At 40.0% G+C, this 23,532-nt stretch overlaps 2 protein-coding genes across 5 annotated transcripts in view; one reads left to right on the top strand and one right to left on the bottom strand.

Moving 5' to 3' along the window:
• Positions 1–2,284: 2,284 nt before the first annotated feature.
• Mpc2 (mitochondrial pyruvate carrier 2) lies at positions 2,285–17,441 on the bottom strand. The gene is made up of 5 exons (XM_042677379.1): positions 17,152–17,441; positions 8,824–8,864; positions 4,872–4,956; positions 4,023–4,134; positions 2,285–2,607 (listed from the first exon to the last, which is right to left on the bottom strand). The coding sequence occupies exons 1-5, from the start codon at positions 17,258–17,260 to the stop codon at positions 2,571–2,573; spliced, it is 384 nt and encodes a 127-aa protein (XP_042533313.1). The 5' UTR covers positions 17,261–17,441; the 3' UTR covers positions 2,285–2,570.
• A 718-nt stretch (positions 17,442–18,159) lies between these two features.
• The window catches only part of Dcaf6 (DDB1 and CUL4 associated factor 6), a 120,386-nt gene continuing 115,013 nt past the window's right edge, over positions 18,160–23,532 (top strand). For 3 of the 4 annotated variants that reach the window (XM_042677377.1, XM_042677376.1, XM_042677375.1), the window contains exon 1: positions 18,161–18,435. In XM_042677377.1, the coding sequence (XP_042533311.1) occupies positions 18,339–18,435 (97 nt within the window). In that variant the 5' untranslated portion in view covers positions 18,161–18,338. Of the gene's footprint in view, positions 18,436–23,532 lie in introns of all 4 variants that reach the window. The other variant, XM_042677374.1, reaches the window with a different exon arrangement.

Raw genomic sequence — 23,532 nt, 5'->3', positions numbered from 1 at the left:
GTTTGCTATTTGTTTCATTATAGAAAAGGTCTCTGGTAAATTTTTGCTTTAAGGGAGAGACCAGTGTTTTGAAGTTAATCATTGTTAACATTTAACCTTTCATTATTACTTTAACTTTAAAAAAAGAAATGTTTACAATGGAGAGACAACAGTACTAATGCACCTTGGATCAATATTTTTTGAATGAAAGCCAACCTTGGGAAGCAAGTAAATGCATCTAGATATTATAAATAGTTTCACTGGTAATTAAGTGGGGCTTTGCATACACAAGAAGTAAGTTTTAGCTGGGTGCTTGTGGCTCATGCCTGTAATCCTAGCTACTCAGGAGGCTGAGATCTGAGGATTGAGGTTCAAAGTCACCCCGGGCAGGAAAGTCCATGAGACTCTTATCTCCAATTAAAAAAACCCACTAGAAAACCAGAAGTGGCACTGTGGCTCAAATAGTAGAGTGCTCACCTGAAGAGCGCAGGGACAGTGCCCAAGCCCAGAGTTCAAGCCCCACAACCAACCAAAAAAAAAAGTATGTTTTCAAGAGAAAACCTATGGCATACATTTTAATAAACTTTTTTGGGGGTCTATGCTATACTTCCTGTGCACATACAGGACAAATAAGTTTAACAGTATAATATAAAAAAACCCTATAATTTGTTCAGAACTTCTTCACTTTTGTCTTATGTCTAATTCTCAAATTTTCCTCTCCTCAAAGTTCAACTGGTAAAGATTCAAATGGTAAAACACAGATCTTGCTAAATTGTTACCAGTTAAGTATATGGTATTATTAAAAAGTCATTTGGGGCTGGGAAGTTGGCTCAGTGGTAGAGTGCTTGCCTTGCATGCCTGAGGCCCTGGGTTCGATTCCTCAGCACCACATAAGTAAAAAGAAAAAAGCCAGAAGTGGCGCTGTGGCTCAAGTGGTAGAGCGTTAGCCTTGAGCTGAAGAGCTGAGGGACAGCGCCCAGGCCCAGAGTTCAGGCCCCTCGACTGGACCCCCCCCCCCCCCAAAAAAAAAGTCATTTGCCTGGAGAATAGCTCAGTGGTAAGCATGTGCATTTAGGATGGGGAAGGCCCAAAATAAAACAAAAACATGAACAAAATAAAACAAAAAAATGAACCCTGTTTCTTCAAATTTTGAAATAATTTGCTTTGTGAATCTATCTAATTAGAGTTCTAATGAAGACTGGTTTTACTAGCACTTTTAGAAAAAAAATCTCAGTATACCATATTGAAGGCCAACTTAAGACTGCTGATTATTCCTAGTGTAGACTAATTTGCCCAGTGTCTTCTCACTATGGAGACAAAGGCCACAAATGTACAGAAAGCCTACCTAGATCCCAGATACTCAGCTAGGTACTCAACTCCCCTGAAGCCAAGTTAATAAATCATAGAATGGGAATTCAAATTCAAGTCAGTCTGACTTTAGAATCTTTTGTGCTATATTTTATAAATTATTGATAAAACTTAACATTTATTATGGACCATGCACTATGTTAAAAAGCAACATCTCAGCCACGTGTTGGTTGTTTATGCCTGTAATCCTAAGTACTTAGGAGGCTGAGATCTGAGGATGACCATTCACAGCTAACCTTGCAAGGAAAGTCCCTGAGACTATGTCCAATTCTATGTCCAATTAACCACCAGAAAAGAGGAAGTGGTGCTGTGGCTCGAAGTGATAGTGTGCTAGCCTTCTGCAAAAAGAGCTCAGGGACAGCTACCAGGCCCCATGTGTATGCCCCATAACCAAAAATAAAAAAGGTAACATCTCAGTCTTCCAAATGGTCCTACTTAAAAATCTGAAGCTGCAGGGCTAGCAGTGTGGCTCAACTGGTGGAGTACCTATCCACCAAACATAAGGGCCTGAGTTCAAACTCTCGTACTGCCAGATCAAATTGTAAGTGTAAAATAATTGTATATAATGTGTAAGGAACAAAATAATCCTTCATGTCAAGTTAAAAGGTTTATAAATAGTATGGGGCCATATGACTAGTTATTCTACTATCTTTCTCACATTCTTTTCACCTATAGCTACTTGACCATCATTGACTAAATAAGTAGATTACTTAAGCCTTTCAATTGTCTTTCATGTTGCTTAAATTGTTGTTTTTATTTTTTGCTTTTGATTCTTAAAAACAGGCTCTCATTATATATCCAAGACTAGCCTCAAACTTACAATCCTCCTGCCTCAGCCTTTCAAGTGTTAGGATTACAGGTGTGTGATAATATGCTCAGTTTTTGTTTGCTTTTATGTCTGAATAGTGTGTCTGAAAACAGGAGGAGGCTGACGGTATGAATGATCAAGTATGATTTATTAAGGACAAATGGTAGAAATTTTTTTTTTTTACTGATAACCATTATATCCACAGATAGGTTCCTTTAAAGTTACAGGTAAGGAGAGACTGTTATTAAACGTTTGCTTTATTTTTCTGTAGAATCAAGCACTAGTCTATAGTTACAGTATTTTTTTCTCTAGCGCCTTCCAAATGTTAGCACAGTTAATATCACCTTATCAGTAATAAACTAGGTCCCAGTGGTTATGTCCATATTCTAGGTTGTTCAGGTGATCAGGAACTCCTTTAATTGATTCCTTTAGATTTTAGTTCTTGGTTATATCTATAAAAACACAGAAAATAATTGATCAGTAATATCAATAGATTAATACATGGTAATCAGAGTGTAAGAAGCTCATTCTATTTCTTTGTCAAAAGGGAATCTTCATAGGAGCTTATAGATCCAAACAGGCAGAATGAAAAGTAAGTGATCCAAATGGTTCACAGGCCCATATTTTTAATAATAAAATCCCAACTACCATTAAGTTTCAACAAGTTATTCAACATATGGTTTCTTGTGTAAAATTATTGTTTTAATAAATATTTTCTTTTTTTAATGGTGCTGTGGATCAATTCCAGGTACCTGCATATACTAGGCAAAGTTATTTTACTGAGTCACATTCCCAGGTCTATTTTTAGGACAAACTCAAACATATGCATAAAGTTTGGCTACTAGAATTTTCCATCTTATATTTATAAAGTACCTAAGAATTAAATAAATTGGCACTGCATTTCTGTCTAATCATTAGAAGTAAAATATACCCTTTTTTCAACAGGTCAACAGTATATAAACATTGAAGTTTACTGACGCTAAGGAATGTTTCCTCAATACTCATTAATCCAGGAAAGAATAAATGACAGAGTCATAGAGTCTTTCCTCTGTATGATCCTGGACTCTACTTGCTTCTCTTTCCACTTTACAGTAGATTAGAAAATAGATGTAGCTAGCTAATGCTTATACTATGCAATAAGAATGTGCTTATTTATGAAGCTGATCAGAGCTTAGCTTTCTCAAAAGATCCTAATTTTAAATATTTGATCATATTACCCTTACTATTTACCATTGAGTTCATAGTTAAAAAAAAACAACTTATTTCATTTCCAGTGAAGCCAATGGCCTCATTGTAATGTCATTATACACTGAAATCTCACTTCAGTATGTAACTGAAGGTGGATGGTAAAAGGCTCTTACTGGAAACAATAGATCCAAATTTTTATATGTTGTCTTAATAAAAGAGACTATGTAAAAGGGAGTATCCATCTGGACAATGCACTGTGAGATTTAAAACTAAGCAACATTTTACTCAAGTACTTTTTTTTTGGGTCAGTCGTAGGGCTTGAACTCTGGGGTTGGGCGCTGTCCCTGTGCTCTTCAGCTCAAGATGAGCGCTCTACCGCTTGAGCCACAGTGCCACTTCTAGTTTTCTAGTGGTTTATTGGAGATAAGAGTCTCACGGACTTTCCTGCCTGGGCTGGCTTTGAACTGTGATCCTCAGATCTCAGCCTCCTGAGTAGCTACTAAGCGTGAGCCACTGGCGCTTGGCTCAAGTGCTTTTAACTTATTTGCACCCTCCCCCTGACTTTTCTAGGAATGGTAAATTTCTGCTTCAGGTACATTCCCATCATATTATTAATACTACATAATGTCTTCTGGGTAAGCTTCTAAAATAGTTTAAAATAGTATCTGGGTAGGCTTACCTCCAAATTCTAAAGAGCTGAGAGGCTCCTGCTGTCCCCACAAAGAAATTAACAGCAAACAGACTCCAATTTTTAGGTATAATTACAAGTGAGTATCTTGACCAAATAAACCCTGTTGGGACAAAATTAGTTTTTCTTTTTAAAGGTGAAGATTCTGATGAAATGACTTATCTGAATATTTAATATTACAAAAATAATCTTACTCTATGACAACAATAACATAGGATGAAGGATAAAGAAATGTTAAACTCTTGAGTCTTCAAAAAAGTATCTTTAAGTATTAATGAAAGTCAGTTCTTACTTTATAAATGGGAGCCACTCTACAGCCAAGTGAGTATTAACTGCAACTTTTTTCCCATTTATAAAAATACGCTCAGAGAAAACCTGAAAACAAAATCCCATTCAGAAGCTGGGTGCTGATGGCTCATATCTTGTAATCCTAGCTACTCAGGAGACTGAGATCTGAGGACCACAGTTCTAAGCCAGCACAGGCAGGAAAGTTTGTGAGACTCTAATCTCCTATTAACCACCAACAAGCCAGAAGACAAGCTGTGGCTCAAGTGGTAGAGTGCCAGCCTTACAAAACAGCTCAGAGATGGCACCCAGGACTTGAGTTCAAGTCCTAATATTGGTGTACATGCTTGTGTGTGTGCACGCATGCACATGTATACTTATTTTAGCAACCTTCTTTGTCCTCTCTGTTGCTTATGCAATAACCTCCTAGGGACAGGCAAGTTATCTGTTTTGTGTGAATGATGTATGCATGCATTAAAAACTGAATTATTAAATAAAATATGAAACAAAAATAACATATTCTAATGGAATATGGCAGACATTCATATAATTTACCTGTAGCCATCAAAACACTGGACTGAGCAGTGCTGAGTTTATCTGCAGGTCTGGCCATGTCAGCCAATCCAGCCAACACTAACCCCTAGCAACACACAGAAAGAAAAAAGGCATCAGGAGTGTAAGGTGATTGTTTTAGACACAAAATATTTCTGAGACAATAGCTGTAATTATAATGTCTAAGTAAATGTAGATCCAAACAAAAAATTATCCTTTTTTAAAAGTAGAAGAAATCAAGTCAGTAGCGATCCTAGCTACTCAGGAGACTGAGATCTGAGAATTGCCATTCAAAGCCAGACCAGGCAGGAAAGTCCATGAAACTCTTCTCTATAATAATCTACCAAAGAGTTGCAAGTAGAATATACATTGTTTTTGTTGTTAATTTTTCTTTATATATGGTCATTTATTCTCTGGTACATTTTATTACTTTCTTTTACAGAATCTTCCCCTTCCTAGCTACTGTCAGCATTATGCAGAAGGTTTGGTAATGAGTTTTTGAGCTTTTGAAAAAACTGGTTTTTGTCAGTTGTGGGGCTTGAACTCTGGGCCTGGGCACTGTCCCTCAGCTCTTCAGCTCAAGGCTAGCACTCTACCACTTGAGCCACAGTGCACTTCTGGTTTTCTGGTGGCTAATTGTAGGTAAGAGTCTCATGGACTTTCCTGCCACAGCTGGCTTTGAACAGTAATCCTCAAATCTCAGCATCCCTAGTAACTAGGATTACAGGCATGAACTACTGGTGTCTGTCTTTAAACATTTTTTTAACAAAAATTCAATCCTACATAAGATAAGATAGTACATAAACCTCTACACATTTATTACCCAGAGTCAACATTAAGATTTTGTCTCTTCTCTTCCCTTTATTATTTTCTCTTTAGCAAATCCTAAATATGTCACTAGAGAATGTTATAAGAAATTAGGCTAGTATTTTAACAAAGTTTCTAAAAGAGGTCCTTATATAGAGAATATAAATCTGTAAAAAGCTTTTGCTCCTAAAAAAAAATCAGTGTGGGGCATCATGTTAAGGGAATCACTTCTGAGCCTAAAATTTGCTATAGATAGCCCAAGATTAGCTGAATCTCAATCCTCCTGCATTTGCCTTCTCAATACTGTCCTGCTGTTCCTACCCTTAATGGCTTTGAATTAATGAAGTTAGTAGCTTAAGAAAGCAATGATGGTAAGCTTACAAATTTACTACATTGTTCTTTGTGTCATAACCTATATTTTCTCTGCTCCATTTTTGTTCTGATTCTTAAGCAATGATGAAAAACTACAGATGGAAAACTGTTGGTAGAAAACAGACTAACTTCTAGGTCCATACATTACACTGTGTCTCAATGAATGTATATATGAGGATTATGAGAAATAGCCTATAATTTTTTTAAGAAGTCAGAAGTTAAGATTGTCCACACCCTCAGTATATGTAAGCAATTTAAAAGTTGCTTTTTGCTGGGCTTGTCAATTAACTAAAAGCTGAGTAGCCAGTCTGTGCACTTGTGCTCCTTGATCTGAGCTATTCCCTCTAGCAGTCACATTATAATCACCTCAAGTTCAGGAGGAATATATTCACCAATAACCATCTCATGACAAAAGGCAAACAGCTTTAAGTTGATTAGAAAATGTTCTATCTTGAGGAGCTGTTTGCCTTTTGTCACAAAATGGGCCCAAAGCTACAGATCTCCAGGCCCCCAGAGATAACAAGTAACTGTGCCAACCAGGCCACATCTGTATGGCCCCCACTCCCCAAGACTACAGAAGATGTACTGACGTGCTGTCTTCCCATGCTGCCATGTAATAAGTTTCTTTTTTCTACCCTTCACTGGCACATGGGGGCAAGTGCCTGGGCCTAAGGTGATGGCAGGATTTTGAGCCTGGGTTATAAAAACCTAGTTTCATGAACATTTGATTCTCTCAAAGATACACACACACACACACACACACACACACACACACACACACACACACAAACACACACACACACACACACACACACACACACAATTTGATTCTCTTAAAGATATATATATATATATATATATTTATTTATTTATAATCTCTTTTGGTATTTTGCCCAGATTGTCCTTGAACTCTTGGCTCAAGGCTTTCTAAGTAGCTAGAGCTACTTACTGTGTACTGTAGCTACTGTACCAAGCTATAGTGAGACAGGAAGATTGTGAATTTGAGGCCAGTTTGGACAAAAATTAGCAAGGGTTAGGGGCAGCACAGTTCAAATGGTAGAGGACCATGAGGCTCTGGGTTCAATCCCTAGTACTAAAACTAAACCCCACCAAAACAAAAGACAAAATAAAACAAAATATATTTTAGAGTGGTACAGATAAATGTTAATCTCTGTAGCTATCCTTTCCTACATTTTTAGCCTCCAGCTGAGGAGTAAATCAAGTTCCTCTTCAACTTTATTCATTCAAATAAATGGCACTATAGATTTGGAAAGTGATTAGAGTTATAACACAAGATATTCCCTAATGGTATACACTAAGAAAGTATTGGACCCATAATGACTATTTTAAATGTGATAAACGAATGCTTAATAGCTAAAGCTTTGAATTCAAACTGGGATGTTCAACTTCTGACTTTGTAACTTACTAAAAATAGTATATGCATGCTCATCTAGTCCTTTGAACCTATTACCCTTACCTGGAAAACAATGATAATGTTTATTTCTCAGGTTATTTTTGGATGAAGATTAAATAAGATATGTATTAAATAACCCTATACAATTTGGCATCTAGAAGATCCAGCTAGTTTCTATAGCTTTCATCAATTAAAAGATGATTTTCAAATGTCTGAAGCCCATGTGATTTTCTTTTTCTTCCCCCTTTCTTCCCCAACCCCTCTGACTTTTCCTTTTTCTTCCTTTCCTCTTCATCCTCCTCTTTCCTTCACTATTTTTCTGTTTATTAAGGCAGGTGCCAGTGACTCATGCTACTCAGGAGTCTGAAATCAGGAGGATTGCAACTCCAGGAAAAACACAGGCAATAAAAGGTCACAAGACCCCACCCATCTCAATAGAAAAAGCTGGGCATGACAATTCATGCCTGTAATTCCAGCTATGGTGAAGAAGTATATATAGGAGGATTGAGATCTAGGCTGGCACTGGAAAGAATTGAGGTCCTATTGAAAAAAATAACTGTAGTAGAATGGGCTAGAGACATGGCCTGTCATAAGATGGCACATTCTTCTAATTCTAGCACTTTTAGAGATAAAGGCAGAAGGAAATTAAGTTTGAGGCTAACCTAGACTGTGTCATGAGTCTGAGGCCTGGGAAACACACAAAACCCTGTCTCAATTACAAACTCCTTCAAAAAATAACCCCCAAAAGTCATATGTCATATGACACTTTTAGAGAGTGCATGCTAAAAACTCCAAAACGCTTACACATAGCAAAATCCTTAAGAACTTAAATTGAATTAAACTATATAATTTGTTCCAGCTGGAAAACCAAATAGGAATTAAAAATCTGCATGGATAATAAGAAATACACTTGAGAATGCATGCCACAATTATTTCCAATATATATTTATTTCCAACAATTGTTATTTCCAATAATATCCAATAATTGTTATTTCCAATGAAGTATATTCTTCATAGGATCTAGCTAAAAAGTAGCTTCTATTATTAATTATTTTATCAAATTAGTAACAGTGACATAAAACAAGCTCTGTGGAGGGTGGGTACCTATAGTACAGGGAGGGCCAAGGGAGAAGGTGAAGGTGAATATGGTTGAAGTACTTTACAGACAGAAAAATCATAGAATGTTGAAATTGTTTTAACAAATGGGAGAAAGAGGATGAGGGAGAGAAATAGAGGGGAGAATTTGAGCCAGGTACATTCTTTGCATATGTCATAATGAAATTCCCTTGTACAACCAATACATGGTATTAAAAAATGTCAAAAAAAGTATTTCAATAGCTTCTGCTAAAAGTCAAGACTTACCCATTTCATAATTGGAGCCCAGAAAAAAACTGTCCGGGGACCTGAAAAAAAATCAGAAATAATACATGCATTTTTTGTGTGTAGTGGTCGCACTGGCATTTGGGTTCAGGGCCTCATGACTACTAAGCAGGCGTTCTACCTTGTAATGCCCCAAACCCTTTTCTATTTTAGTTATTTTTCAGGTAGAGTTTTGTGCTTTTTGCTGGGGCTGGCCTTGGACTGTAATTTTCCTCTTTTTTTTTCTTTTTTGTCGGTCGTGGGGCCTGAACTCTGGGCCTGGGCGCTGTCCCTCAGCTCTTCAGCTCAAGGCGAGCGCTCTACCACTTGAGCCACAGCGCCACTTCCGGTTTTCTGGTGGTTTATTGGAGATAGGAGTCTCACGGTCTTTCTTGCCTGGGCTGGCTTTGAACTGCGATCCTCAGATCTCAGCCTCCTGAGTAGCTAGGATTACAGGCGTGAGCCACCAGCGCCCGGCTGTAATTTTCCTCTTATGCCTTCCATGTAATTGAAATTACAAGTGTGCATACTGGCTTTGGTGATCAACTGGAGATAAGAATCTCATGGGGTTTCCTGCCTGGGTTGATCTTGAACCACGATCTCTCAGACCTTAGCCTCCTGAGGCTAGTATGCACATTTTGTTAACAGTTTCATTGTTGGTGGTGGTAGTGGGGCTTGAATTCAGGGCCTTCGCACTTTCTCTGAGCTTTTGTGCTCAAGGCTAGCACTCTATCATTTTGAGTCACAGCTCTGCTTTGTTTTCAGGTAGTTAATTTGAGATAGGAGTCTCAGGGACTTTCATGCCCAGGCTGGCTTTGAACTTAGATCCTCAAATCTCAACTGCCCGTATATCTAGGATTACAGGCATGAGCCATGAGCACGAGGCTGTTAACATTTTTATGTTCCTAGATGCAAACTCTTAAACTCTTTTTTAAAAAACTTTCTGCATTTTGGGAGGATCATGTGGTCATGACTATAACATTTTGCTTTGCAAGAATAATTTGTCTTTATGGATCACACACACACACACACACACACACACACACACACACACACACACACACACTCCCTGTCTAAAATTAGGTGTCATCACTCAAGTAGAACACATTTTACTTCTCTTCATCTGCTCCCAATTAATATTTCTCAACAGTGCTACTACCTAGGTAAAGATACATTTAACCCCCCTTTTTTCCTAAATAGAACTCATTCTCATTAATACAATACACATATGGTCAGCTACCATTTGAAAGACAACACTGAGTTAGATCTATCATTTAGAAGCAGAAAAATTGAAGTTGAAGAGCACTGAGCAAGGTTAATAACTAACTATAGTTCTGAGTCTACTTTGTCACAGAAAAGACCACTATAGATGGGTGAGACAACCATAATAATTACCACATGAGGTATAGTGTTCCAGGTAGTGGGGACACTTAAATAGAACATTAAATAAATACATTAAATAAAATACAGTGCTGGCTTTTATTTATTCATTTATTTTTGTCAGTCATGGTCCTTGAACTCAGGGCCTGGGCACTGGTCCCTGAGCTTTTTTGCTCAAGGCTAGTGCTCTACCACTTTGAGTCACAGTGCTACTTCTGTTTTTTGTTTTTTGTTTTTTTTTTGGTCGGTCATGGGACTTGAACTCTGGGGCTTGGGCACTGTCCGTGTGCTCTTTAGCTCAAGGTGAGGACTCTGCCATTTGAGCCACAGTGCTATTTCTGGTTTTCTACTAGTTTATTGGAGATAAGAGTCTCATGGACTTTCCTGTCCAGGCTGGCTTTGAACCATGATCCTCAGATCTCAGCCTCCTGAGTAGCTAGGATTACAGGTGTTACACACTGGCTCCGGCCACTTCTGGTTTTTGAGTGGTTAATTGGAGGTAAGAGTCTCATAGGGATGTTTCTACCCTGGCTGACTTCAAAACTCGATCCCCGATCTTCCTGAGTAGCTACGATTATAGGTGTGAGCCAACAGCATCAGACCAGTTCTGGTTTTTAATGACCTAAGAACAGGAAGGCTACTTAAGTGAAATCATTTCTAGAAGCCATATAAAAACCATTTAGGGAAACTTAAGGCTATAAAGTACTTTTGTCAAAAAAGAAGTACTTTTTTTAAAACTAGTTTCATCCTTTGGTAATACCAACAACCAAAATAGAAGTGAATACATGATGATAAGCTTGTGTTGAGAGTACTGTCAAAAGTAGTTGGTTAAGAGCTGTGTGTGGTTAGCGCATGTTGAGGCAGGAGGATGGGAAAATGGAGGAGGCCATTTTGGGCTACTGAGCGAGACTGTCTCAAAAGAAAAAGAAAAAGAAAAAAACCAAAACCCATTGTTGGTTGATGTTAACATAAACTGAAAACAATTTTAAAATGTAAAAAAAATGGATTTCTCAAAAATTGTATTAAGTGAAGTAAGCCAGGCCCAAAGAAACATAGGTCCCATGGTTTCCCTTATTTGCAATATCTAGTATATGTCTGAGTCAAGCAGAAAAGGTCAGATAATGTGATGTTAGGGAAATGAACCCTAAGATATGTATTCAAATTTATTTCTTTCATGCGAATGTTTCTAACACATTTATAAGATTATTTCTTTGTTGCTTTGTATGTCCCTCCCCCACAGTATAACCCCTGCTTTCACTGTATTTGATGTCGGTATAATTTGTGGAGGGGAAGGGGAAAAACAAACCGTTTAAATAGGGTACAGGTGGACTCATTGCAACAATGAGATGTACAAGCTGTTATGTAGAAAACGAACTTTACAACTTTGGTGGGGGGGGCAGGGAGGTTTTTGGGGGGGCGGGGGAGGATGGGAAGGGGAAACAAAGGAGGAGGCTACAATGCTTGATAAGAAATGTACTCATTATCTTGCCCTCTGTACAGTATTTTCGCAATAAAAAAAAGAAGTCAAAAAATGGATTTCTCTGTATATTTTGCTTAAATATTTCTATAAAATCATCAAAAAGATATCATGTACTCTTCTGGAGACTTGTCTTCCTATTTCAAAATTGATGTTCCTTTCTGCTACTCCAAAATCATTTTCATTATAAAGTTCCAGATTCTGGTCTTTTCCTTCTCTCTCCTCTCCTCCTTTCCCCTCATTTCCATTCTCCTTCCCATTGTCTTCCCTTTCCCTCCCCTATTTTGCCTCAGTAGCTCAGGCTGGTCTGGAATATACTATATAGACCAGGCTAGTCTTAAACAAGTGAATTTCCTGCTTCTACTCTCTTAGTGATGGATTACAGATCACATGCAGATTTGGTTTTTTCAGTTACAATAGCTTTCTAATAAGTTTCTTACTAATTTACTCAACTTTTCCAAGCAAGGTGATAATTTAATAATACTGTGTAAACAGCTCTAGTAGACACAAACAGGAGAAACAAAATTATTAAAACATGAAATTAAAGTTGCTTGAACCTTGGATCAAAAGAATTTTAATTAGTGGGTATTTTTTAACCACAGACACTAACAAATATGCAAGACATTCTGAATTGCTTATTTTCTGAATTACCAGAGGATGCTGACATGTACCAAATAATCTGATGTGGATATTTATAAATGCAAATAGTAATTTTTCCTTTTTAAAAAGACCATTCCCATGCTGGGCACTGGTAGCTCAAACCTGTAATCCTAGTAATTTAAGAGTCTAAGATTTGAAGAGTGAGGTTCAAAGCCAGCCTGGGCAGGAAAGTGGCTCAAGTATAGAGTTGCTAGCCTTGAGTAAAAACACCCAGCAATAGCACCCAGGTCCTGAGTTTCAGCCCAGGAACAGCATGCACATGCACACACACACACACACACACACACACACATACACGCTGAAAAAGACTACCCCCTCCCAATTATATCAGTACATATTCCTTACTATAATGAAATACTCGAGGCAGACTACTTCATAAAGGGGTTATTTTGGTTCATGGTTCATGAGGTTATCAGATCTAGGGATGTTACCTGGTCATGGCCCTCTTGCTGTCAAGAGTCCTGAGCATCATAAGGCATGAGACAGAAACAGTGCACATGCATATTTATGTATGGTGTCTCCCCCCGCCCCTGCCCCTTATAAAGTCACTAGGATTCAATCAGGGAGGTTTCACCTTATAAACTTTACCTAATTTCAATCACTTCCTAAAGGCTCCATCTATGATTAAGTGTCCAATTTTTAAATGCTTTGAAATAGGGACTACATTTCTATATATAAAATGTTGAAGGACACTTAAACCATTTTCAACACATAGCACCAACTAAGCTGTTAAGTAAACATTGGGAAACATGGCTTCAAGGTTATTTCTCTGACAAATACTTAAGAGTATGGCTATGTAAGTGTTCACTGGAGTCATGGTTATGTATACAGTTAGGTGGTAATACGTTAGGGGTTTTCCTAATATGAGCTGAGAAACTTCACTTGGACACATACTTAGTTACAACTCTTTTTTTCTTTTCTTTTCTTTTTTTAAACAGAACAACATAAAGGGAAATGGATGACCAAGGCCTCAAAATTTCTGGTCACATAATATTCCAGCTATGATAGATAACACTCCTGTTATCATTTAGGAATACTTGTCAGTGTTAAAAATGAATCTCAAAGTTTAGGATCAGAAGTGTATAATTTTCAAATGTTAACATTCTATCCTTGCATACCATTGAAAAAAGCTTTGTACATGAATTTAGTCTAATATTCACAGGATGACAATAACAAATACCATTATGCAAAAAAGCATGCCAAGGGCCGGGCGCCGGTGGCTCACACCTGTAATCCTAGCTACTCAGGAGGCTGAGATCTGAGGATCTCAGTTCAAAGCCAGCCTGGGCAGGAAAGTCTTATCTCCAATAAACCACTAGAAAACCGGAAGTGGCCGTGTGGCTCAAGCAGTAGAGTGCTAGCCTTGAGTTGAAGAGCTGAGGGACAGCACCCAAGCCCAGAGGTCAAGCCCCACGACGGACGGACACACACACACACACACACACACACATACACAAAAAGCATGCCAAGGGAATTTTCACTCTGGATAACTCTTGGAATAATTTCCTTTTATTCAATACTAATAAGTCTGCAATATTATTTTCCATGCTTCCCCATTTCTATTTTTTTGATGTGCCTACAACTTCCCAATCATAAGTTTCTAACAATATATATCTTTACTCTGCATATTATTCAAAAGCTTAAATGCGTGAGTTGGGAGTCATGCTACATGTTTTAAAGATATTGCATCATTTATTTTTCACAACAATCTTTCTCTCTCTCTCTTTTTTTTTTTTGTCCAGCATGGGGCTTGAACTTGGGGCCTACACATTGTCCCTGAGCTCTTTTGCATAAGGCTAGTGCTCTACCACTTTGAGCCACAGTGTGATCTCTGGTTTTCTGGTGATTAATTGGACTTTCTTGCCCAGGCTGGCTTCCTCTATTCTCAGATCTCAGCCTTCTGAGTAGCTATGATTACAGATGTGAGCCACCAGCGCTTAGCTCACAACCATCTTTAAATAGTGATAATTATTTTCCCCATTTTACAGGTTGGAAAACAAAGGAAAGTTTGGGGAATTTAAGGTCAAGGTCAAACAGCCAAGACTCAATCTAGGTCAGGCTTCCAAGTCTGTATGAGTTCCTTTTACTACACTGAAAAAAGATTGACATAAAAGAACTTCAGCTGGCACCCCTTTAGTATTTTAAAAATTATAGAAGGAAAAACCAATCATGTTTGTATTTATAGATATTACTCTTCTGTTGGAAACAAAGAAAACCCTCCTGTTTCTATTTCCTGGAGACATATTTCTCAATAATTTTTTGTTTTGTTTTTTGTTTTGTAACACTGGCTAAGACTTTGTCTAAGTAGTTAGTAGCTAACGTAAGAAGTCCTTTATTAGCAATGTCTTTATTGATCATGCTTCAGTGGGCAAAGAAAACATTTTCTCCTTAGCCTTCCTTGAATCTTTGCTGTACACCAAAGTAACAAGCATGGAATGCTTCTGATCAAGGGTCCTGATTTTTCTTCTTGCATTTCTTTGTATTAAACTGAATTTCCTTTAAGGCAAAATTGCTTTAGTTGTTAGCCTTTGCTCTCTAAGACAGTTCTAGAAATGGATACCTATGTGATGGAAACAAATGTGAATTGAGACTAAAACACTGTGGCAATATGGTTTAACTGATCATGCATGATCCCGCCTGAGGTTTATTGTTTATAGTTATTTTATTCATTAGCTGACTTAGTTCAGTGTCTATTTTCAGATAATAATTAGATGTAACCATAAAGGATGTATATTAAACCCAGGGATTGAATTTTGATTCAAATGCTTGATGTAAAATTTATCATAAAAATAAACATAACTTTAAAATAATAAAAAAAGAACTAAACCAGTAAGAGGCGGACGTGAGGGAGAATAACAGATGAGGCAAGTCTCATCAAAGTATACTGTATGTAAATATGGACATGTCAAAATTGTCTTGTACAATTAACATTTAAAAATATTATATGGGGCCGGGCGCTGGTGGCTCATGCCTGTAATCCTAGCTACTCAGGAGGCTGAGATCTGAGGATCTCGGTTCAAAGCCAGCCCGGGCAGGAGAGACCGTGAAACTCCTATCTCCAATAAACCACCAGAAAACCGGAAGTGGCGCTGTAGCTCAAGTGGTAGAGCGCTAGCCTTGAGCTGAAGAGCTGAGGGACAGCGCCCAGGCCCAGAGTTCAAGCCCCACAACCGACCAAAAAAAAAAAAAAATATTATATGGGAAGAAAAAAAACTGAACAAAGATGCCCAGGTAAAATGAACAATGTACTCTTCATCCCAAAAGTTAAGTATTATAAGCCATAACTACAGATGGCTAAAAGCCAAAGCCTTGGAAAAGATCAAAATAGACTACTTCAATCCTGTACTATTTCAAGTAGTTTGAAGTTGTTCCTCCTCTACGCTGACCTTCTCCCATGGCCCAAACACAAAGCTCAAGAGGGTCAGTTGACTCTATAGAATTCAGTTGATTCTGAACATTCTGATCATTTACAGAGTACTGCCCAATCATGTCTCCTGAAAATCTTTGCCATAAAACACAGCAAATCAAAATTAAAGTTCAAATTCAATTTTAAAAAACCCACAGCATAATTCCAAAACACTGAGTGTATGAACAACTAAGAAATAACTAAGATTCAATAACAACTTCTTAAAGATCAGTTTTATAACGGGCTCAATATTGCAGTAAATAATATTATGGATTAAAATAGAGATGTACACTTCATTCCCTTGTAAAACTGGAAATCAACATTTAGGAAACAAGGGTCCAGAGACCTGCTTCCTAATTAGATATCGGTAGGACTAAATAACCTTCCTAAAGACACCAACTGCAGAATATAGATTTAAGTATGAAGAGAGAAAAAAAACACCCACTTTTTTTTCAGTAGCATTTCAGTCTTTCACTCTACAGCAAAATTTCCTACTTGATAAATTTTATGCTTGAAAAGAGGCCTTAGAATATAGTGGATTTTTGTCCTCAGCCAAATAAGCACTATTATCTTCTATTTTATAGAATTTTAGAACTATATTATAACTATAGTTGGAGTGATTGGGATCTTCCAGTTTCTTACAAATAATTTTTTCCAGCCACAAGGATACTGTTTTCCAGTAGAATAGAAAGCTAACATTGTGCACTTCCAAGGAGTCAAGCATATATTCTATCTATGATTGTCACATTCACATTAAGCCAAATATCTAATATTCTGACCAAGGTCACACCTATGGTAAGTGGTAGAGCAGAAACTATATTCGTATTTGTGCCCCCTCCCCAACAGAAAGGTCCTGGTGTACCTTGTTCTGTAACTGCATCCAGACAGACTTCAGAGAAGCAAACAGGACGCATGGGATGAGGAATGACCATGACTTTGAAAACCAGTTTTGGGGAGAGTTCTCTGTAGGCCTCAAAAAAGCATGACCTTTACTCCCTCCAAACCTTCAGGGGTGAAGCCACCAAACCCAGCTCATTCCTGCGTGCGTTATAATTCGTGGAGAAAAAAAAAGTGGGGGGCAGGGGGAGGAGAATAAAGGTTTCATGGTGACCCTTAGACCCTTTCGTATAGAAAAAGTTGGGAAGGATCAAATCTGAAGGCTAGGTCCAGGATTTTGAGTGCTTAAGGAGCAAATGCAAGAGAGGTCAGGAAGGGAGCTGATTTGAAATGTACATGTTTGGGAAGGGATGCCGGATGAAAGATGAAATGCAGAGAGGTCAGGCGAGTAGAGGGGGAAAAGGGATCAGAGCTCTGGGGCGCGTCAAATAGCGCAACTGTCAGTTGGCCTCTAAAAGGTCCATTGGAGAGAGAGGGAAGATCATGGTGGGAACCATTCTGGGTTAATTACCTGCCGGGTGGTTGTACAAAGGCCTCAGTTTCTCTGGCAGCAACAGCTCCACTTTATCTAGGACCCGGTGGTAGGTGGCCCGCAGGCCTCGGGCGCCGGCGGCTGACATCTTGGCCGCCTAGCGATCGTGGGCGGCCGGGTGGGAGCGTCGCCGTGTCCTCGTCTCCGCCTGGCAACGAAAGGCAGCTCGTCACTTTCCCTTGCCACAGCGCCTAGCCCGCCTCTGCCCTAGGACGCCCTTCACTCTGCTCAGACGAATGTAGCCGAACCACCCAGCTGCCAGCACCCGGAGAAGGTTGAGGGGGCGGAGGCTCCGTGAAACCCCGCCCCGGCCCACCTCCTGCCCACGGGCGGGGGAGACGAGGGAGGAGCCAAGGCAACAGGTGTTCAAGAGTCGGCCGCGCCCACTCCGCTCAGAGCGCTGTTGGCAACGCGCTTGCGCAGAAGGAGCCGCCCGTCAGAATTGGCGCAAACCACAGCGCAGGCGGAGCGCAGCAAGAGCCCCCGACTTCTTCCTGCTCCTGAGGCCATGTTGGAGAAGGGAAAGTGAAGCCGCGCCTGACATACCACTTCACTTTGACTTAGGAGGCCCATAACTAAAATAAATTTTCCACCTTCCAGGCACACTCTCTTGCTTCTTCTGGACAGAAACACAAGAGCGAGACACTAGAGAGAGCGCAGATTGCCGCTACCACTCTCTACTCCTCGGTCGCCATAGAGAATTAAGGACCTGGCTAGAGCGGCCGGAACCTTCATCCTTCCAGGTTGAAGGCAGCTGTGACGCACACCAGATCCAGATCCCGTGGGCGGGGAAAGGGGTGGCTGTGATCTCGCGAGAAATGGTGCAGTGGGCGGAGTCCAGAACGAGGAGAGGGAGGAGTTACTCCCGCCTCCGCTCCTCCTCCTCCTCCGCCTCCGTGGGAGCGGGGCCGAAGGAGGGGACTGTTGCTGATCTCGGGTGTGCTCGGCTAGTCTGAGGCGGAGAGTATGAGGCGAGCTACAGCGCGGGTGCCGCTCGCCTCCCGGGGAGAAGGCGCCGCCGCCGCCGCCATCTGACGCGCGGCGGCCACGAGGCCCAGCGCGCGGATGGTGCGGGTGCCGCTCGGGTGTTGATCCGCGTGTCCCCTCCCCCTCTCCCCCTCTCCCCCGCGGTGGTCTCCCCTTCCACCCCGGCCCTGGCCAGAGCCATGTCTCGGGGCGGCTCCTGCCCACACCTGTTGTGGGACGTGAGGAAAAGGTCTCTTGGTCTGGAAGACCCGTCCCGGCTCCGGAGTCGCTACCTGGGTGAGCGGGGCCCCCGGGGCGGGGACGCCTAGGTCGCCGCCCTGAGGTGGGGGAGGGGGCGCCGCCAGGACTGTTGGTGGTGGCACCGTGTCTCGGCCGGAGTACCCTGGAGACTGGGGTGCTTCGTGGGACCTCGGTCACTGGACTTGGCACCCACATCTCCCTCGGTCTAGCCCCCATTGAAATGCAAGCTGTCGGCCTCCGCCCGGGCTGGATTTTTCCTCGGAGAGTCGGGCCGTGGACAGGCGGTACTGGCTTTGGAAAGGTGTAGAGGTCGGTTTTGAGGGGGCCGGGTCTCGGGAAAAGACTTGCTGAACCTTACCAGAGCTGCGGCATTTAGAGCAAAAAGTTGGTGCCTTTGCTCTTCTCCAAAGCCGGAGTCCCTGCTCAGCCGAAGAGCCCCGAGTGCTTGTTATTCCCCCCCCCCCCCCCGCCCCCACTTTGGGTCTAAGGGAGGGTTTAGGTGTCTCCACAAGGCGTTCCTCACCCCCGGGGATTTCTCGCTGCAATCACACTCGGCATAAACTGTGTTGGGGCGCTAAGCCAGAACCTAAGAGTGATAGCCGAGCTCTCCCCACCCCCGCGCCTTCCCAGGTCCCGGCCGCCGGCTCAGTTCCTTTTGGCCGCTTTAAGGGAGGGGGGGGGGGCGGGGAGTGTAGGGTTTCACGTTCCTCTTCCCACCGCTGGAAAACACTCCTGGCATTTTCTGTTTCTTAGTTAAGCTTTCTAAAAACAGCCTTCAACTGCCGAGGGCTCAGTATTCCACTCTTTTCGTTTGGTTTGTATAACATGATTTTTTGAGTCACATCGAGTTAACTAAAAAGTCTGTGTTCAGAATGGATGTGCTCCGTCAGGACCTGCCCGCCCCCCCCCCCCCCCATCCCCAACCTTTCCGATTTGTCACTTTGCCAGGTGAGCGGATTTGATGCCCTCAGTTTTCGACTTCAAAACAAATAGGAAACAAGCACATAAAATCCCGATTACAGCGAATAGTTCTAGTTTATGAATTAGTTGTTATGAAGTTAGGCAGTCAAATTTAAAGTTCTTTTTCGTGTCTCAAATAGTATGAGTGCATTCTTTGCAAAAACACAGAAATGAAGCCATATCTGTGATCACTCCCATTCCAAGTTCACACCTATCGTTAGAGCTACTCATATTTTCAGTTCTTAAACGTATTTTAGACCTTTTTTCCTTGCATTTTCATCAGCACTATATACCTACAGAAATAGGTGGGGGGGGTGTGTGTGTGAGCAGCGAGAGAGAGAGAGAGAGAGAGAGAGAGAGAGAGAGAGAGAGAGAGAGAGAGAGACAGCTGAGTATGTGGTGGTGTAAACATTGTTTTGCAACTTGCTTTTTCTATACTACATCTTGGACATCTTACCATGTCCATAAAGGTAGCTATTTGGTGTCTTTTAAATGATTACACAATATTCACAGTACAAAGCAGTTATTGGACTCAGTCTGTGTGTGAAAGGTGAAGCAGGGTCTTACTATATAGATCAGGCTAGTCTTGGACTTCTCAGTCCTTTTCTCTCAGCCTCCTGAGTGCTGCCCACTATATGCAGTCAAATCTTTTTTCCCCCTTTCCTTTCTCTCCCTCCCTCCTGACCTCCCTCTCTCCCTCTCCCTTCCTCCCCCCTTTGTCTCCCCCCTCCCTCTCCTCCTCCTCTCCCCCTTCTTTTTTGATGCTGATCATGGGGTTTGAACTCAGGACTTCAGGACTTGGATGCTGTCCTTGAGCTATTTTGCTTTTTGGCAGTTAAGTCCTGAGACTCAGGACTTTTCTTCCAGGGCTGGCTTCTAACCACAGTCCTTAGGTCTCAGCCTCCTGAGTAGCTAGGATTACAGGTGTGAGGCAACAACTTCAGGCTCCTTTTTCTTTAAATGGACTTGTGCTAACAGCATTGCAGTGCCTGAACCATCTTTGTACGTGCTTTTGAGCAGTTGTAATAAGTACTTAGAGTGATAAATTATTTTTAAAACGTTTGTAGAGACTACTTTTAAAAATTACTAACCTAAAAAGTGTGCAAATTCGTTTTAAAATTCATTTTCTGAAAAGAACTTCATTTTAGCTTAATAAAGAAAACAGCACTTTTGCATGCAAATTTATAATTTAGCGTTTAGTTGGACTGTTTTAAGTACCTATAAAGCTTTGTTTGTGTGTTGGTGCTTCTGGTTCAAGTAGTTAAACTGTATCTGTGTTAGAGTTAATTGAAATATGACAAAACATACACTTTCTGATTCCCAGTGACTTTTTCTAACTTGAAGTTTAATTGACAAAATTGCATATATATATATATATATATATATATACATATATAGAGAAGGTAAACAACTTGATTTGTTTATATACACACAGATGAGAAATAACACTATAACCAAGCTAATTAATAGGCCCAACTCACCTAATAGTCTTCTTTTAAATGTATTATGTTGCTAAAATTGCCTTAAAAAGTATTCTTGTGGAAGTGGAGATGTGACTCAAGTAGTAGAACACAAGCCTTGAGTGGAAACAGCTAAGCAAGAGCTCAAGGTCTTGTGTTCAAGCACCTGTGCCAGCACAAAAGAATAAAAACTAAAACTCACTTCTTAATAAGGAAGGCTTAAAAAAATAAATTCTAGTTGTAGGCTTTTAAAAATTAAATTTTTAGGGGCTGGGAAGATGGCTCAGTGGTAGAGTGCTTGCCTTGCATGCATGAGGCCCTGGGTTCAATTCCTCAGCACCACATAACCAAAAAGAAAAAAAAATTAAATTTTTAAAGACTTCTCTATTATTTGTATATAGTATGGGAGGTTAAATCTTTTTCTGATATATTTCTCGTATTTAAATTGTTTTTTTTGGGGGGTCCGGTCATGGGGCCTGAACTCTGGGACTGGGTGCTGTCCCTCAGCTCTTCAGCTCAAGGCTAGCGCTCTACCACTTGAGCCACAGCGCCAGTTCTGGCTTTTTTCTTTTTGCTTATGTGGTGCTGAGGAATTGAACCCAGGGCCTCAGGCATGCAAGGCAAGCGCTCTACCACTAAGCCACTTCCCAGCCCCTAGTATTTAAATTTTTAATAAGAGTAAAATTGGAATAGAACTACTGGACAATTTTTTCTTGTGACATCTACATTTTAAATTATTTACCATAGTATGCATTTTTCCAACAATAGTATTCAAGTATCATAATTAAGTTTACATAAATTGATTATCTCTTCTCATAAAAGAAAATTATGGAAACAAATCCATTTGTTCATCATCTATATCTGTCTGTTATTCATTTTTGATGCTAGGATTCAAACCCAGGGCTTTGCACATAGTAGGCAAGTACTGTTACTACTATTGAGTCACAACTTTACTCACCAAATAAAAATTACTGTTCCCAAAACACCTTTTTATGTTGTAAGAATGAAGATGAATAACTTATTTGTGAGAAACAGGTATGAATTTATAGTATCCAGTTGCAAGAACAAATAAAGTCTTCATTTAGAATAGTATAAACTCAAAGGCTTGACCAGCAGTTGTAATCTTTATGATCTTATTATTCCAGTGTAGGAATTTTCCATTTTTAAATTCATGAACATTAGTACTACAAAGAGGTTTTGTTGTAATAATTCTATAGATGTGCACACTGTACTTTGAAAAGTCCATCCACTCTATTGTATTCCTTTAACTTTCAGGATCTTTTTAAAAAAAAATAAGTGTGGAATTCCAGAGTCAGAGAAACCTGTAGATTTAAACATTTCAGAGTTTCTCAAGATACTGTTCAGCTCTAGCTGAAGAGCAGTGCTTTTAGAGTTGAGTGTAACTTAGTAGGTACACATTTTATTTACACATTTATATATAGTTAATAACGGCAACCTTTTCTTCCATTCTTTTTAGAAAACAAACTTCTTGAAGGTTTAAAACTTTTTTGGTACCAGTTCTGAGTCTTTGCACTTCTCACTTTTTATGCCAAGTCTGGGGCTCTATTACTTGAGCCACACTTCTACTTCCAGCTTTTTGCTGGTTATTTGGAAATAAAGAGTCTCATAGATTTGTTTACTTAGGTTGTTTTCCATAATCCTCAGATCTCAGCCTTCTGAGTAGCTAGGATTTACAGGCATGAGCCTTCAGCACATGGCTTGAAAGTGTGTGTATGGTACGCGCGTGTGTTCAAGTCCTGGGACTTAAACTCAAGGCTTGGGTGCCAACCCTGAGTTGCTTTTGCTCAGTGCTCTACCACTTGATCACAGCACTACTTCCTGTTTTTTTCTGAGTAGTTTTTTTTGGAGATGAAAGTCCTCTGGACTTTTGTGTCCAGGCTGGCTTTGAACCATGATCCTCAGATTTCAGCCACCTGAGTAGTTAGGATTACAGGTGTGAGCCACCAGTGCCTGGCTTGAAAGTATTTTTAAATGAATTATGCACACAACATAGAAAATTTGGTAAAGAATGAAAAAAAACCCCTCATTTTATGCATTTCCTGTTTCTATTAATATCTCCCTTGGACAGACTTGCTTGTAAGTTGAATCTACTCTTTTTAACCCTTCTAAATTAAAAGATAAAAGGGACAAAAATAATTTTAAGTGATTTTGTCTAAATGAAAGTAATTTTGAGTACCTTTCTGTTTACTATAATGCACAAATACTTAAATTATGGTTAAGTAGCCAATGACAACATTTCAGTGGAAATGATTTTTTTTTCATTTAGAAAATCAATGTCTTGAGTACCACCAGAGTCATTTTGAACTGAAATGACTACTTTTGCATTTAGATGACGCTTTACTGTATTATGGAAACATTTCATTCTGCATGGCCAGCTTCTTCATAATGTGTTACTAAGTTACGATATAGGAAGGCCATTAAGTTCTGACTTTTACCTCCTTAGTAGAACATTCAGTGAATTTTTTAAAAGATAAGGTTTTAATGACTATTGGTGCTGGGAAAACTGGGTGGCCACATGCAGAAAACAAAAAGTGGACCCCAGCCTGTTATCATGCACTAACATCAACTCAAAATGGATTAAAGACCTTAACATCAAACCTGATACTGCAGGACAGAGTAGGAGAGACACTTGAACTTATCAGCACTGGCAGGAACTTCCTGAACAGAGTCCCAGGGTCACAACAAATTGGAG

The sequence above is a fragment of the Dipodomys spectabilis genome, unplaced genomic scaffold (genome assembly GCF_019054845.1).
Source record: "Dipodomys spectabilis isolate Male_0828 unplaced genomic scaffold, ASM1905484v1 ptg000036l, whole genome shotgun sequence".
Lineage (NCBI taxonomy): Eukaryota > Metazoa > Chordata > Mammalia > Rodentia > Heteromyidae > Dipodomys > Dipodomys spectabilis.
Note: the sequence above shows the minus strand (reverse complement) of the source record. Positions and strands in the feature narration are given on the sequence as shown.